This window comes from Capricornis sumatraensis, chromosome 7 (genome assembly GCF_032405125.1).
Source record: "Capricornis sumatraensis isolate serow.1 chromosome 7, serow.2, whole genome shotgun sequence".
In the NCBI taxonomy this organism is placed as follows: domain Eukaryota; kingdom Metazoa; phylum Chordata; class Mammalia; order Artiodactyla; family Bovidae; genus Capricornis; species Capricornis sumatraensis.
In genome coordinates this window covers 87,993,862-88,011,283 of record NC_091075.1, presented here as the reverse complement: position 1 = coordinate 88,011,283, position 17,422 = coordinate 87,993,862, and the positions used below count along the sequence as shown (strand labels likewise).

The 17,422-nt window shown below is 36.9% G+C and overlaps 1 protein-coding gene across 1 annotated transcript; it reads left to right on the top strand.

Annotated features, from left to right (window-relative positions):
- The first annotated feature begins 9,625 nt into the window (after positions 1 to 9,625).
- On the top strand, positions 9,626 to 16,678 carry CSN2 (casein beta). The gene is made up of 7 exons (XM_068974962.1): positions 9,626 to 9,661; positions 11,653 to 11,715; positions 12,457 to 12,483; positions 12,596 to 12,622; positions 14,658 to 14,681; positions 14,777 to 14,818; positions 16,148 to 16,678. The coding sequence occupies exons 2-7, from the start codon at positions 11,665 to 11,667 to the stop codon at positions 16,676 to 16,678; spliced, it is 702 nt and encodes a 233-aa protein (XP_068831063.1). The 5' UTR covers positions 9,626 to 9,661; positions 11,653 to 11,664.
- Positions 16,679 to 17,422: the final 744 nt, after the last annotated feature.

Below are 17,422 nucleotides of genomic sequence, written 5' to 3'. Positions count from 1 at the left end.
ATCATTTATCCTTAGTGGAAAATAAGCATATTAATTAATATCCTTATGTTTTTTTTTAGTTGCTCAGCCATGTCCAACTCTTTGGGACCCCATGGACTGTAGCCTGCCAGGTTCCTCTGTTCATGGAATTCTCCAGGCAAGAATACTGAAGTGGGTTGCCATTCCCTTCTCCAAGGGATCTGCATGACTTGGGGATTGAACCTGGGTCTCCAGCATTGTAGGCAAATTGTTTACCATGCGAGTCACCATACTCTTATTCAAAATGTGGTATGTGGGATGATCAGAATCAGCATTACCAGAGAGTTTGTCGGAAATGCGAATTCATTAGTTTTCTTTAGAGAAATGTTGAAACAGAATCTTGGAGATGTTTTGGAAATACCATTTTAACATTATCTCCAGATGATTGTGTATCTTAAAGTTTGAGAAACCACATAATAGACTAATGTATGTTTGTCTCTTGACTGGACCCTTTAAGGTTTAGCTTTTTATCAGGAATTGAGGTTTATAACAGGAATTAAGATTTAGCTCTATATCACAGGAAATATTTATTATGTGACTTTTCCATGCTATATTTGACCATCCCCACTAGACATTAGTGTTATATTCTAGGCAACATATAAGGTGGGCCTCCCTGCTGGCTCAGTAGTAGAGAATCTGCCTGCAACTCAGAAGACCTGGCTTTGATCCCTGGGTCAGGAAGATCCCTGGGTCAGGAAGATCCCCTGGAGGAGGACATGGAAATCCACTCTAGTACCCATGCCTAGAGAATCCCGTAGTTAGAGGAGCCTGGCAGAGGGCAGTCTTGCACAGAATCAGACATGAGCAGTAGTAACAATAGTCAGAGCAGAGTCAGCAGCAGCAGTAACAGCATATAAAATGATACAAATCCTTTTTTAAGGTAAATAAAGCATTAAAATCCAATTCAGTTTGAACAATTCTCTCTCTATTTCATTGTTTTCTATTCCTCAGGTGTATATGAGGTCTCTTCTCAAATGCAAAAAACAAATCCAGTCTCTAGTATATTCTCACTAGAAAAAAGATACATAGGTTAGGAATCACTGATAAGTCTGATCTTTAAAATAAGTCCTTCTTTATTCATTTTGGAATTGTCAAGTGATTTTCTTTTTATCTTCCTTTATTCATTCTCTCTCCTTCCCTTACTGCTTACTCCCCACTTCTCCATTTATGTCTTTTTATTCTTTTAATTTATGTTCTTAGGCACTACTACGACTACTACTAAGTCACTTCAGTCATGTCCGACTCTGTGCGACCCCATAGATGGCAGCCCACCAGGCTCCCTCGTCCCTGGGATTCTCCAGGCAAGAACATTGGAGTGGGTTGTCATTTCCTTCTCCAATGTATGAAAGTGAAACGTGAAAGTGAAGTCGCTCAGTCATGTCCGACCCTCAGCGACCCCATGGAGCCTTTCAGGCTCCTCCATCCATGGGATTTTCCAGGCAAAAGTACTGGAGTGGGGTGCCATTGCCTTCTCCATCTTAGGCACTATTCTAGTTGAATTATGACACTCATAGCCTAGAGAACAAAAAGTAAACTAATATTCTAAAGGCCCTACCAAACAACAACAGCAACAAACACAAACTTCAGTTTATAAAAATTGATAGATGGCAAAACACATTTAAAGTTTACAATTAAATTTGACTCATCTGCCGGGAGTCAGCATGAGGAACTCTGCCCAAGGCAAAGGTCATGAGGAAGGAGGCTTCAGCATACACAAAGGCGGGATCGAGTCTCAGGAAACCCCCTGTTCCCGAGCATCTACCCCCAAAACCAGAGTCTTCCTACTTGACTGTTTTATGCTCTCACCTACACCTCTGACTTTACAGGGGGCTCTCCCCCATCACCTCTCTCAGAGAAGGAGTTAACCTACAGCTCCAGTTAATAAAAATTCCTGGGCGTGACAAGAGTGTTTCAACTTATGAACTCCTCTGAAGTTTATCTAGCCTGCCTGTACAGATTTGTCCAGCCACATGTGATTGTTTACAGCCTCCCAACCGTGAGAGGCACGAGATGTGTTAGACTTACTAAAGGCAGATTCTTTCAGGACGTTAGAAATTATTAGTATAGTGGGTTGATTAGGAATTATATTGGTGAAGGGTTTTTCATTTGTTGAGCCAATATTTGCTGCTAAATCTCCATATTCCCTGCCCTTGTAATGAATATAACTAGCATATGGGAGAAATAAGTATTAACCTTTGATATTAATCATGTTAAACCTTAGGCTAAGTAAATTCTTTTCTTGATTATAACCCCCTACACCCTCACCGTATAGGAATGCAACTTTATCTGGTAGCTTCGGAAGGTGGTGCCTGGTTTAAGAAAAATCACCCCTGGAAAAAATAAGTTTTCTGGTTGACTGACCGTTATCAGAAAGGGTCATAAAATGTCAGCAGGCCTCATGGCCAGAAGATGATGTAAAACCCCTAAGACCTTTGTATACTTTTATATGAAGCACCTGATTTTGATAAAGGTCAGGTCTGCTGACCCCGTGTGACTCTGTATTCATCCCTATGTATAACAAAAAGTATATAAGCAAACCTAAAAATAAAGAAATCGGATCAGTTTCTGGAAAGACTGATTCCCCTGTGTCGTTCTTTCTTGTTCTCCGTTTTTCTGGCTGAATTCCCATCTGGAGTGTGGGTGCTTGCCAAACCTGTTAATTTTGCCCTGGCTTTTAAGTTCTATGCGAGAGGAAGCCCAAGGCGGGGCACCTTCTGATATTCAAGTGGGCTCCGGTGGCCTACGTTGGTGGTGCAAGCTTCTTGTCTCAAAGCTTTATTGGTATCCCACATAAACCAAGTTATTCAGCCTCTTTTTCTCCACTAATTTTCCTACTACACTATTTCTTTCTGTATATATGTTTATATATATAATATATATATATAATTTTCCTACTATACTATTTCTTTCCCTCTATATCTTTAATTAAGCAATTAATTCCTAGGATGCTGACTCTGTCCCCACTTTGAATTACCCTGGATCCACTGGGGCTGGACCCCTGCACTCATCCATATTTTAGTTTGTGACACCAAAATGGAGGCTTTATTCCACCCACTTATCATTTTCTGCTTTGATATGGTAGGAAGTGTGGGCATTGTGTATGACAGTAGGAGCTCAGAATATTGGACTCTAAACACAGGAATAGCCCTCATGTGTTACTTATGGCTTCAACCTCCAGGAATGGTAGGTCATTTCAGAAGACTGAGGAGCCAGAATATGTCCTGATACTTTATAAGTGAGAGAGACAGACATATATTCTCCATAACCGACCACCATATTGTTTGAAAATGCCAAGGCCTTTTATTTACAAGAAAAAAATTGAGTAAGATATGCTGCTGTATCACAGGTGTGACATTAAATTAGGAGCATAAGAATTGGACTTGTGAATGGGTTTTTACGATGATAACTATGCTGGAATTCCCTCTCCTTCCCTTACTTCTCCTTTTGTTCTTATTCTTTCCCCTCTTCCTCCTCCTTCATTCTCCTCCTTTTTCTATATTTCTCCTACACTAAAGCATGGCCTACAGTTTGTTACAATTTTTTTAAACAGTTTATTTAGTTAAAAAATAAACTAAAAAAAAATTTTTTGTGTATATTCCTGTGTGGATTGTTGAAATGAAAAGTACTGCAGCTGACAAATACAGAACAACATATGATGACCTACTAGGTAACACAAACCTTCTGGGTATTGGAAATATACAAAGAGATAATCTCCTATTTTTGCCTTTAAGCAGGTTACCTTATATTTTTGACTGTTTGTGTTGTTCTAAATTCATATCTTGAAACCTTACCCTGCAATCTGTTCTATTTGGAATTGAGCATTCTGAGAGGTACTGAGATTTGCATACTAATTTGCTTCAGCTGTGTCCAACCCTTTGCATCCCTATAGACTGTAGCATGCCAGGCTCTCTGTCCATGGGATTCTCTAGGAAAGAATACTGGAATGGGTTGCCATTCCCTTCTCCAAGGGATCTTCCCAACCCAGGGATCGAACCAGCATCTTTATGTCTCCTGCTTTGGCAGGCAGGTTCCTGACCACTAGCGCTACCACTGAGGTTTAGGTGAGGTCATAGTGTGGAAAACCTGTGATGGATTAATGCCCATATTAGAAGAAGTAGAGACTCCAGGGCTTTTTCTCTCTGCCATGTGAAGATACAGGAGAAAGACATCTATCTGCAAGCCAGTAAGAAGGCCTGTACAATAGAATCCAACTATGCTGCCCTCTGGTTTTGGACTTCCCAGCCTCTAGAACACAATAAATAAATGCCTGTTGGGTAACACATTCTATAGCTCAATTATCCCTCTGTAACATCAGGTGATTGGTTCTAGGGTAACATAGCCAGGAAAAACCTCACAGAAAAAGTAAGTAGAGCCGTTAAGTGTAGAGTGGGGAATGGTCCATGCATTTATGTGGGGAAAGAATCCCAGACTAAGGAACAACCAATGGGAAGCTCTCAGATGTCAGCTCACCTATTCTGCTCAATGAATAGCAAGAGGCCAGTGGACAGAGGAAGAGTCAGAGGGAGAATATATAGAACAAAGAAACACCTAATGATGTAAGGTATTTAGGTCATTTTAATGAGTTTTGGATTTTAATCTGACAATCAGAGGAAATCAGTGGAAGGCATATGTAGAGGTGCTGTTGCTTTGAATGTTAAGTAACAGTCTAAGAAAGTGGGGATGGATATGTAAGGTGACTGCTGAACTTCATTTTATAGTGAGAACAATTGTCATGTTGAGTATTATTTTTCTCAGCTACATTCACAGAGGCAGAAGGTAGAATTTGGATTAATCTGTGATATGATCTAGGTAAGACAGTATAGTAAAATCAGAGACAAGTAGGGGATTTGGGATTTGGTGAACTAGTGATTTCCTTGAAATTTAAGGTGGAAAAGAGGGATATACAGACAATTGAATTTAAAGGCATTGAAGAACTGACTGGATCCTAGATTCTGATGAAATCAAATAATGTTTTGCTTCAGATATAAAAGAGGGTTAGTAAGGAGATAAGAAATGGTATGGAGAGTAGGAAGGATGAAATTATGGAGTGGGGAAATTACTTTCATGACAAAGTATAGTTATATGTCCTTTCACATTTATTATCTGATTACAAGCAGGAATCACAGCATCTACACATTTTTTCACTGTGTGACTTTTCAAGTCTTCTAGCTCAGTCATTATAAATGTGAGATGATTTTGTAACCCCCTGCCTCAGGAGACACTGGGAAATTTCCTGAGACATTTTTGATTTCAAAAGCTGGGCAGTTGGTGCTTCTACCATCTTCATGGTAGAGGTCAGGGATGCTGCTAAATATTCTACAACACATTAAGAAAACCCCCACAACAAAGAATTCTTCTGCCAAAAATATCAATAATATGAAGGTTGAAAAATACTGGTCTAGCATGTAGTATGTGCTCAATAGCAAGGAGAGATAAGAAAGCCTTCCTCACTGATTAATGCAAAGAAATAGAGGAAAACAATAGAATAGGAAAGACTAGAGAGCTCTTCAAGCAAATTAGAGATATCAAGGGAACATTTCATTCAAAGATGGGCACAATAAAGGACAGAAATTTTATGGAGGAGTTGGTGATGGAGAGGGAGGCCTGGTGTGCTGCGTTTCATGGGGTCGCAAAGAGTCGGACACAACTGAGCGACTGAGTTGAACTGAACTGAACTGGACAAAGCAGAAGATATTAAGAAGAGGTGGTAAGAATACACAGAAGAACAATATAAAAAAGATCTTCATGACCCAGATAACCACGATGATGTGATCACTCACCTAGAGCCAGACACCGTGGAATGCAAAGTCAAGTGGGCCTTAGAAAGCCTCACTAAGAACAAAGCTAGTGGAGATGATGGAATTCCAGTTGAGCTATTTCAAATCTTAAAAGATGATGCTGTGAAAGTGCTGCACTCAATATGCCAGCACATTTGGAAAACTCAGCAGTAGCCACAGGACTGCCACAATCCCAAAGAAAGGCAATGACAAAGAATGTTCAAACGCCCACATGATTGCACTCATCCACATGCTAGCAAAATAACTCTCAAAATTCTCCAAGCCAGGCTTCAACAGTACATGGACCATTAACTTCCAGATGTTCAAGCTGGATTTAGAAAAGGCAGAGGAACCAGAGATCAAATTGCCAACATCCACTGGATCATCAAAAAAGCACGAGAGTTCCAGAAAAACATCTGCTTTATTGACTATGCTAAAGCCTTTGATTGTGTGGATCACAGCAAACTGTGGAAAATTCTTTGAGATGGGAATACCAGACCACTTTACCTGCCTCCTGAGAAATCTGTATGCAGGTCCACAAGCAGCAGTTAGAACTGGACATGGAACAACAGACTGGTTCCAAACTGGGAAAGGAGTACATCAAGGAATATTCATTGGAAGGACTGATGCTGAAGCTGAAACTCCTATACTTTGGCCACCTAATGTGAAGATCTGACTCATTGGAAAAGACCCCAATGCTGGGAAAGATTGAAGGCAGGAGAAGAGGATGACAGAGGATGAGATGGTTGGATGGAATCACCGACTCAATGGACATGAGTTTGAGTAAGCTCCAGGGGTTGGTGGTGGACAGGAAAGCCTGGCGTGCTGCAGTCCACAAGGTCACAAAGATTTGGACATGACTGAGTGACTGAACTGATACTGATGTGCTCAACAAATGTATCTTGAACTTGTGTGAAGTTCTATGGTCACATGTAAAGGAAGAATAATCAGGATTAGCTGTGTGTCCTATGAATCAGGGTTCTGGGTTTTATGTGTTCATAGTATCTGCTGGTTCACAAAACATTTTTCTTATTCTCTGGTTCTTGATTTACTTTATAAACTAATCTTAATAATTATACTTCACATAGATAGGAAATTATTATATTTGGATAATCTCCTGGAAAGGATTAAATACTCCATCTATATGAGTAATGCTGAACTATCTACTCCTACCTAATAATTTGTCAGAATTCACTAATTCTGTGTTATATTGTTTCTAAATCTGAATCATTATATGAATCCTCAGTATTTTGTTTTCCTCCCTCTATATTTTGGAATTTATTAAACAGTGCTTCAAATAATTTTTAGGGAACTGAAGTTTTTAGTAACAGCTCTATCTCTAAATAGCTTTAGTAACTTGAAAAAGTAATACAAATTCTCACATGCTTAATTTCCTCTTCTCTAAAATATCTTTAAAATATTCTATGAATGATATCTCTTAATATTTATTTTTTTGGCCATCCAACACAGCTTATGGGATCTTAGTTCCCCAGTGAGGGATTATATCCATGCCAACTGCAGTGCAAGTACAAAATCCTAAACTGGACTCACCAGGGATTTCCCAATATCTCCTCTAGTTCTTATTTCTGAATATTTTTGGTCCCTTTATTGTACTCTTCATCCAACTTTTCTATTGATTTCTTTCTTGAGGATATTATTTACATGGTTTCAGCTAGAAATATATGCAAATCTCAGGACTGCATATTTCAGATTCATTGGCCAATATGGGAAAAAAAAAACCTTTGGCTGAACAAATCATGCTTATAAAAAATAGTACTAGAGCATCTTACTTTGACTATGTCTTGCTCCTCATTCAGGGTTATCTAATACAATTTCCCCATATGAAATTCTTTTGCCTCATAAAAATGGAAACTCTTAGGTAACATTGCAAAAATTTGAGTTGCCCATACGGCACTTTGCTTCTTACTGGTCATTGTGTTCTGAGGCTTACCTGGACAGTGGTACCTGATGTCATCTTAAATTGCTGGATGTTTAATTTTCCATTGGACAAGCTTCTTTCTTTAGTATATTGTTAAGGATTTCCTTGATCAAGATTTTACCTACTTTTCTGGTCCAATTGAGTCCATAACTCTATCAACTAATATAATTCAAAATTGGTGAGAGACAGTCATAAGGAAATGCTGTGTTTATTGCACAATATGTAAAGCATCTTCCTGAGAAAATAAAAGGGAAATGTTGAATAGGAATGATATGCTTTCTTTTATATTCCTTTTCTGAGAAATCACACTTTTTTGCCTGTGGCCTTGGCCACCAAAAGCTAACAAATAAAGGCATATGAAGTAGCCAAGGCCTTTTCTAGTTATATCTATGACACTGAGTTCATTTCATCATTTATTTTCATCAGGAAAATACTGCTCATACTGTCCATATGAGCAGTCTTAGAATGAATATTAGCTCAATAATCCAAATACATAGTAGATGTTGATTTGGGTTTTCTAAGCAATACAAGACTTGTATGACAGTAAGATGTATTACCATCCAACACACATCTCAGCATGATATAAATGCAAGGTATATTGTGAAGAAAAATTATTAATTATGTCAAAGTGCTTACTTTAGAAGGTCATCTATCTGTCCCAAAGCTGTGAATATATATATTGAAGGTAATGAATAGATGAAACAAACCTTGTAAAAATGAGTAGTGTGAAATAAAACTACATTTATGAACATCTATCACTAAAGAGGCAAAGAAACTTGAAGATTGCTATTGCAAATGGGCTCCTATTAATAAAAAGTACTTTTGAGGTCTAGCTCAGACTCTATTGTAGTACTTAGGGTAAGACCCTCCTCCTGTATGGGCTTTCATTTTCTTTCTTCCTTCCCTCATTTGCCTTTCCATGAATACTAGCTGATAAACACTGACTATAAAAGATATGAGGCCAAACTTGAGCTGTCCCATTTTAATAAATCTGTATAAATAATATTTGTTTTACAGAAGTATTCTCTAAATAAATGTTACTTTCTGTCTTAAAATCCCTCAACAAATCCCCACTATCTAGAGAATAAGATTGACATTCCCTGGAGTCACAGCATGCTTTGTCTGCCATTATCTGACCCCTTTCTCTTTCTCTCTTCTCACCTCCATCTACTCCTTTTTCCTGGCAATTCATGACCCAGAGTCACTGTTTGATTTGGCTTGCATGTGTGTGTGCTGAGTTGTGTCTGACTGTTATCAATCCCATGAATGATAGTCCACCAGGCTCTACTGTCCATGAAATTTTCCAGTCAAGAATACTGGAGTGGATTGCATTTCCTACTCCATTTGATTAATTTAGTGGCTTAAAAATTTTTTTTTTCCATATTCAGGAGCCTATTCTTCCTTTTTAGTCTATACTCTCTTCACTCTTCAGGTCTAAGCTATCATCATGTGCTTGTTAGCTTGTTACTTTCTCCATTATAGTTTAAACACTAACAACTATTCAGGTTGGCATGAAATTGTGTTCTTTGTGTGGCCTGTACATTTCTGTTGTGTATTAGAATTTACCCCAAGATCTCAAAGACCCACTGAATACTAAAGAGACCTCATTGTGGTTACAATAATTTGGGGACTGGGCCAAAACTTCCGTGCGTCCCAGCCAAGATCTGTAGCTACTGGACAATTTCATTTCCTTTATCAGATTGTGAATTATTCCTGTTAAAATGCTCCCCAGAATTTCTGGGGACAGAAAAATAGGAAGAATTCATTTCCTAATCATGCAGATTTCTAGGAATTCAAACCCACTATTGGTTTTATTTCAAACCACAAAATTAGCATGCCATTAAATACCATATATAAACAGTCACAAAATCAGATCATTATCCATTCAGCTTCTCCTTCACTTCTTCTCCTCTACTTTGGAAAAAAGGTAAGAATCTCAGATATAATTTCAGTGTATCTGCTACTTATCTTTATTTTGGACTAGGTTAAAATGTGGAAAGAACATAATTGCTTAAAATAGATCTTAAAAATAAGGGTGTTTAAGATAAGGTTTACACTATTTTCAGCAGATATGTTGAAAAATAGAAGTGACTATAAAGACTTGATAAAAATTATAGTGACTGCAAATGTTTTAGGAATATAATAAGATGTAATAACAGTGGTTGCTATTTTCTTTAGCACAAGACTAGTTAACAGGCTGTATTAAAAGATCTTTTCTTGAATTAAATATTTTCAATTTGATTAAACCTACCTCAGCCATAAAGGCAAGCGCATTTAATTTATACTATGGGGATTTGAATAATTATTACTGAAGAAGCTCTACCAACAAAAAGTTTATAGAGCTAGCATATTTAGTCAAGAGATTGTTAGGATATATATGCTATTTGAAAGGTATTTATAAAAGAAGAGTATATTTATCAAAATTTCTCAGAACATCCAAATTTCAAGTTTATCATTTATCTTACAATATTTCAAAAATATTAAAATAGATACATGAAATACAGAAGTAAATTAAAGAGAAAGTATTTTACTTGGTAAAAAAATTCTAGGTTGGACAGAGAGTGCCAGGAAACAAAAACAATGAAAAATGTGACCTGACAGAAATTATAGCTCAAAGTATAGTAGTCAGTAGTGAAATGGCTTAAAAACTGGTATATAAAATACCAGTTATAAAATAAACAAAATGCAATAATATCCTCCCTACATGTAATGAATTCTAGGTATTATGCTCTTTTTTGAAGTCTTGACAATAAAAATTTATTTAGAAGTTTATAGACATCTTGAATAAAGTGAAACAAATTAAGAATTAGCATCCATGAGAAAAATATAGAAAAATTTTCCTAATTTAGTTTGAAAATCTGGGATTGAAGATGTGTGTCAAGAGATGTTGGTGGCAAGAACATTTTTTTTTTCAAGAACTTATAAAAATGCAACAAAACAAACCATTTAATACATTTTGGTCAAAAACAATAATGTATTTTATTTTATGCTCCAAGGAGAAGTAGTCTAAAGTGGGGACTGAGCAAGAGAAACTGACACCCTGGTAAATTACCAAGAGATAAGTACACAGTTCTATGTAGAGAAAATAAGCATAGTGTATGATCTCTAAAATTATGTGAGACAAAGGAGAGATGACATTAGGCATGTGGGGATGAAGACTGAGTAGAGAAGAAACAATCTAATCAGTCCAAGAAAACATCTCGATCAGTGGAACAAATAGAAGAAATGCTAAAATGAAACAGAAGTCTTACTGGAAATAAAAGATATGAATAAGACAAAAATTCATGAAAATCACTTAGTTTAGTAGAGAAAAGATAAAAATAAAGTATGACCTTCTTCATATTCATTGTTTGATCACATGCACCTCAATAAAACTGAGTCTCCAACAGAAATGAAACATTAATATTTTGTTCACTGCTCTAATCCCAGAATCTAAGCGATATCTGGCAATAAAAATAATAAATATATATTTTTTAATAAGTGAATCAACCACTTAATTTTTCTGTAAATATCTGTAACTTCTCTTCTGTCTTTCCAAAAACACTCATAAGTACTGTGAATGAGATGAAAAAGAGTGAAGTAGGATATAGGCTGTTAGCAGAAAACATCTGAATGGCTGGCAGTGAAACATTAACTTGAAATGTAAGATTAATGAGTAATAGTAAATTTTAACCTTGGCCATATGATAAAATGTTTATTAATATTTCTCTAAAATACAGGGCTTTTTGTTTTTGCCATGAGGTTTGCAGGATCTTGGTTCCCTGACCAGGGATCAAATCTGCACTCCCCTGGAAGCATGGAGTCTTGGACATTTGTATTATACACTATCTTTGGTTCCTTTTAAAGGGAAGTAATTTTACTTAAATAAGAAAATAGATTGGCAAGTAATACACTGTTTCCTCATCTTCCCATTCACAGGAATCGAGAGCCATGAAGGTCCTCATGCTTGCCTGTCTGGTGGCTCTGGCCCTTGCAAGAGAGGTAAATACAGAAAAAAATGTTGAAATAAATAAGACTAGTACTGTCTGCCTATGTGTAGAAAATCGCATCGCCAACATCATTAAGTGTATAAATAATGCACAATCTCAGATTTATTTTTTTAATGCTAAGAAAGTCATTTACATTCATCCACTATCTCAACAGTATCCTATAGGACCACAACTCTGGGTCAAGTGCTTTCTATAGTATTGTACCATCTGAACCATCAATTCCTAAAGAAAAAAGGAAAATAAACCAATAAGCAACAGACAAACAAGAAGGAACACAGACAAGAACAAAAAATGAGTAATATTGCACAAATACAATTGCATGCATATACAATCTAGACAAATATATCTTATTCCAGTGATGAAATATTTGTATCTCTTACTGTAGGGTGTTAGGTTTACCTGTGTCTGTTCAACACAGGATGATACTCCAGAGGATGACATATCAGACAACAATAATACATATGTTCATAATTATAATAAAACGTGTTCAGTAAAAATTAAAATAACTCCTTTTCTGTTAGCCATAAAAACTCTTCATTAAGGTAAAACAAAAATATACCAATGAAAGTTATTAATTTAAAATGCTCTCAAAAGACATATAACATTTTTATTTTTCAGATTTGTGAAATAGATAGCTCTGAATAAAGCAAGTAAAAGTTAGGTAGGAAAAATATTTAATAATGAGTTGACTGTGGAAACTAAAGTGTTTTTTTTTTTTTTTCTCTCTCTTTAGCAGGAAGAACTCAATGTAGTCGGTGAGGTAAGATATTTTTATACGAAGAAAAAAATTAATTTAACTGTAAAATAGTAACAGACTCTGATGATCTAGCAGAAGACTCAGCTAATTGTCAATTTTTATTTTCCCTTTATAGACTGTGGAAAGCCTTTCAAGCAGTGAGGTAAGATAATGTTCATTCAGAGGCAATTTCCCAGATTTAGAGCAATAAAACACTGTATTATCTTTTTGTGTTACATTAATGGCAACCCACTCCAGTACTCTTGCCTGGAAAACCCCACAGACAGAGGAGCCTGGTGGGCTGCAGTCCATGGGGTTGCTAAGAGTCGGACACGACGGAGTAGCTTCACTTTCACTTTTCACTTTCATGCATTGGAGAAGGAAATGGCAACCCACTTCAGTGTTCTTGCCTGGAGAATCCCAGGGACGGGGGAGCCTTGTGGCTGCTGTCTATGGGGTCTCACAGTGTTGGATACAACTGAAGCGACTTAGCAGCAGCAGCAGCAGGGCAGTTAAGGCTTCTCTAATAGCTCAGTTGGTAAAGAATATGCCTGCAATGCAGAAGACCCTGGTTCGATTCCTGAAGATCTGCAGGAGAAGGGATAGGCTACCCACTTCAGTGTTCTTTAAGCTAATGTGGCTATGTACTGACTGGTAACTATTGTCAATTTCCACTGCATATATTTTAAAGGAATAAATGTGTAGAAGGTTTAATATTCTAGTAATTTCTAAGTGGGTTTGTTATTGGAAATTGTGTCACTGTGCCCTGCTTTTTTTCCTTAATGAACTGTACAGTCCTCTTTTCTGTCTTGAACTCTCTATGTTAACCTTCTTCCATGCTTTGGCATTTATTGAGCACTTTCTGTTTCAGACTTTGACTAGGAACTGCAGTATGAACTGGAGAGAAGGATGCACTTTGTAAAGTGTGGGCAGACATGCAAATGGACATATTTTATTATTATACCAGCAATCTAGTAAATAAGAGGCAGTGAGAATGAACGTAGTCCTAAATCTGCCTGGTGGAGTGAGGTAGATATTAACCCTATGCAACTTTTTTGGGTCTGTCATCAGCTGTTGGTTAAATAGTGCATCAATATACTTTGTCTCTTCACAAAGGACATAAGATCCTTGCCGACTAAGGTCCGTCTAGTCAAGGCTATGGTTTTTCCAGTAGTCATGTATGGATGTGAGAGTTGGACTGTGAAGAAAGCTGAGTGCCGAAGAATAGATGCTTTTGAACTGTGGTGTTGGAGAAGACTCTTGAGAGTCCCTTGGACTGCAAGGAGATCCAAACAGTCCATTCTGAAGGAGATCAACCCTGGGATTTCTTTGGAAGGAATGATGCTAAAGCTGAAACTCCAGTACTTTTGCCACGTGATGCAAAGAGTTGACTCATTGGAAAAGACTTTGATGCTGGGAGGGATTGGGGGCAGGAGGAGAAGGGGACGACCGAGGATAAGATGGCTGGATGGCATCACTGACTCAATGGACGTGAGTCTGAGTAAACTCCAGGAGTTGGTGATGGACAGGGAGGCCTGGCATGCTGCGATTCATGGGGTCGTGAAGAGTTGGACATGACTGAGTGACTGAAGTGAACTGAACTGACCTGAAGAATGATTAAGAAGTGCATTAGTGGTTATTATTATATATTTTCAATGACTATTATTCTTTTAGAACCAGATGAAAATATTAGAGATCATTTGTTTTCCTAAGGAGAGAACAGGGTGATTGAGGGACAGGTATGCATGCAAAGTTGTTTCAGCCCTTTCCAACTCTATATGACCCTATGGAATGTAACCTGCCAGGTTCCTCTGTCTATGGGATTCTCCAGGCAAGAATACTGGAGTGGGTTGTCATCTCCTCCAGGGCCTAGGAATTGAACCTGCATCTCTTATGTCTCCTGCATTGGCAGGCAGGTTCTTTACCACTAGCACCACCTGGGAAGCCCAATTAGCATCTGTTAAATGCCTCTTTGGGTACTATGCTCTCTAATCCTCTTTTTCTTGACTGCATCATCTTTTTTTTATACAACAGCCTTATTCAGAATAGTGGAACATAAACTTTCAGCCATAAAATAATGATATCATCAAATGAGCTGTCCATATTAACCTATTAAATGTCTTCATTTTCTGATTTATGTTGACAAATATGAATTTTTCTTTAAAGCTAAACCTGATTTTATTTTTATTTTTCCAAAGGAATCTATTACACACATCAATAAGGTAAAACCTTCATATTTAAACATACATTTTTTAAAATTTCATGTTTGATTTTTATAAACAGCATTTCTTTATGTGTGATTTCTTTTTTTTACCAGAAAATTGAGAAGTTTCAAAGTGAGGAACAACAGCAAACAGAGGTAATTTGTTCACTACGAGTATATTTTGAGAAGTATTATGAAACATAACACATAAAAAGATTTATAATAATTATGTTCAGTCTAAGAATGGTAATATAAATGTCAGTGTAAGAAATGAAAACTTTGACAAAATGAAAATATTTTAAAGATATAAACACATTTTAAAACACATAATCAAATTTCAGAGTATAGAATAAATACCTAAGAATAACTATTGATATATTCATTTTACTAATGGTATACCTGGTTTTAATAACTGCATATTAGTAGGAACAATTCAAGACTAGGGACTGTGATCCCCTTATTCTAATGATGGATATGCTGATGAAAGACAGTAGGGTGACATTGTGGCACTAATCCTCATTTGATCATTTATCAGCTATATAACCTTGGCTCCACCTTTCTCTGTACATCATTTTCTTCACCTGTAAATTGAGAATATTCATAATTACCCAGAGTTGATGAACTGGCACACAGTGAATATTCAATGGTTTTATATTATATTTGATAGCTTTTATACTCACATTTATGAATGTGTGGAGTTCTAAAAAGTATTTCCATTACCCAGATGAGAGAAGTGAGGTACAGAACAATTGAGTACACAAATGTGTGACCATACCACACAGTTATTAAATAGCAGAACTTGCTTAAAAATAAGGATTTGGGGACAGCATAAAATTCTTTCATTATATTACTCTTGTGGTAACATATTTATCTAATTGTGATATTTAAGCTTTCCTATTTTAGAATTGAAGATTGATTGTTTGGCACTTAGGCCAAATATTTTCTAAGTCAAAATGAATTTACAACTTGATGCCTTTAAAGACTCAAGATTACCACCTTCTACCAAGAGAAGTAGTGCTAGAAGTTGGCCATTGTTAAGGAACTCCTTGAATTTAAAAAACACATATTAAGACTTAGTTTCCATTAAAACAAACAAAAATAAACCTCAGAGTAACTTTTTAAGTCTTTTTAAAATAGATCTTTCTTTGTTATATGAAATCAGTTTGGACTATTATCCAAAGTATGTAGCTACCACTCTGCAGGCAACTCAGGAAGAGGTGGAATAAGTGTTGAAATCTCCAAACCCTGATTTCACTTGACTCTCTGATTTCACTTGTGAAGGAAGTTGGGTTAATGAGAAATCCTTCAGCGAGCATTTTACTCATTAGTCTTCATATGACCCCAAACAATTTCTTAACCAAACCAAATGGAAGATTTTCTTTCTCTCTCTTCACTGAATTATGTTTTAAAAAGAGGAGGATAATTCATCATGAATAACAATTATAACTGGATTATGGACTCAAAGATTTTTTTCCTTCTTTCCAGGATGAACTCCAGGATAAAATCCACCCCTTTGCCCAGACACAGTCTCTAGTCTATCCCTTCACTGGGCCCATCCCTAACAGCCTCCCACAAAACATCCTGCCTCTTACTCAAACCCCTGTGGTGGTGCCACCTTTCCTTCAGCCTGAAATAATGGGAGTCCCCAAAGTGAAGGAGACTATGGTTCCTAAGCACAAAGAAATGCCCTTCCCTAAATATCCAGTTGAGCCCTTTACTGAAAGCCAGAGCCTGACTCTCACTGATGTTGAAAAGCTGCACCTTCCTCTGCCTCTGCTCCAGTCTTGGATGCACCAACCTCTCCAGCCTCTTCCTCCAACCGTCATGTTTCCTCCTCAGTCCGTGCTGTCCCTTTCTCAGCCCAAAGTTCTGCCTGTTCCCCAGAAAGCAGTGCCCCAGAGAGATATGCCCATCCAGGCCTTTCTGCTGTACCAGGAGCCTGTACTTGGTCCTGTCCGGGGACCCTTCCCTGTTCTTGTAAGTCTAAATTTACTACCTGTGCTGTTTAACTTCTGATGTTTGTATGATATTCGAGTAATTAAGAGCCCTACAAAAAATGAATAATGAATGGTTCCAAAATAAGCATAGCTGAGATTAATGATTCTCAGCATTAGTTATAAATAGAATAAGCTGGAAAACCTTCACCTCCCCTCCACCACCAGATCTCAATGTCTAGGCTTACCCATGGAGATTCTGATTAACTGTTCTTTCTATGTAGAAGAAACTTATTGGGAAGAAATAATATCATGGACTATGATTTAATTGGTCTGTTGAGAACTTAGATGAAGGGGATTAAGTTACAATAAAGCCAGAATTGAACTTGATAATCTCATTTGGCTAAGAATAACAAACCTAAGAAGGTTTGCTATTTTCTACAATTTTGAAGTTTTCCTTATGCACAATTATTTCACCACATGACTCATTTCACATCTTGTTTTTGATATATGAGCATATGAGGGCAAAATACTGAGATGCTTATTTCAATACTCAGGGAAAATTTTCCTGCCAAAAAGCAAGAATTGTATAATTCATTCACTTATTTTATTTTTTTTTAATTTTTAAGGTCTAAGAGGATTTCAAAGTGAATGCCGCCTCCTCACTTTTGGTAAGCTTTAGGAGATTGGAGGCAGACTGATCATTTTTATAGTTAATATCTTTTACATTTCATTTTCCTGGATAAGCCCCAATAGTAGCAATTTCTATCAGTATACCAGCTTAAAGATTAATTTTAAATTTATTTTCAATGATTGACTGTTATTT

Bases quoted from the DNA above. Each gene is read 5' to 3' on its own strand.
- CSN2 (XM_068974962.1), top strand. From the start codon at position 11,665: ATGAAGGTCCTCATGCTTGCCTGTCTGGTGGCTCTGGCCCTTGCAAGA. The intron at 11,716-12,456 runs GTAAATACAGAA...CTCTCTCTTTAG, and splicing joins CTCTGGCCCTTGCAAGAGAG to CAGGAAGAACTCAATGTAGT. The intron at 14,819-16,147 runs GTAATTTGTTCA...CCTTCTTTCCAG, and splicing joins AGGAACAACAGCAAACAGAG to GATGAACTCCAGGATAAAAT.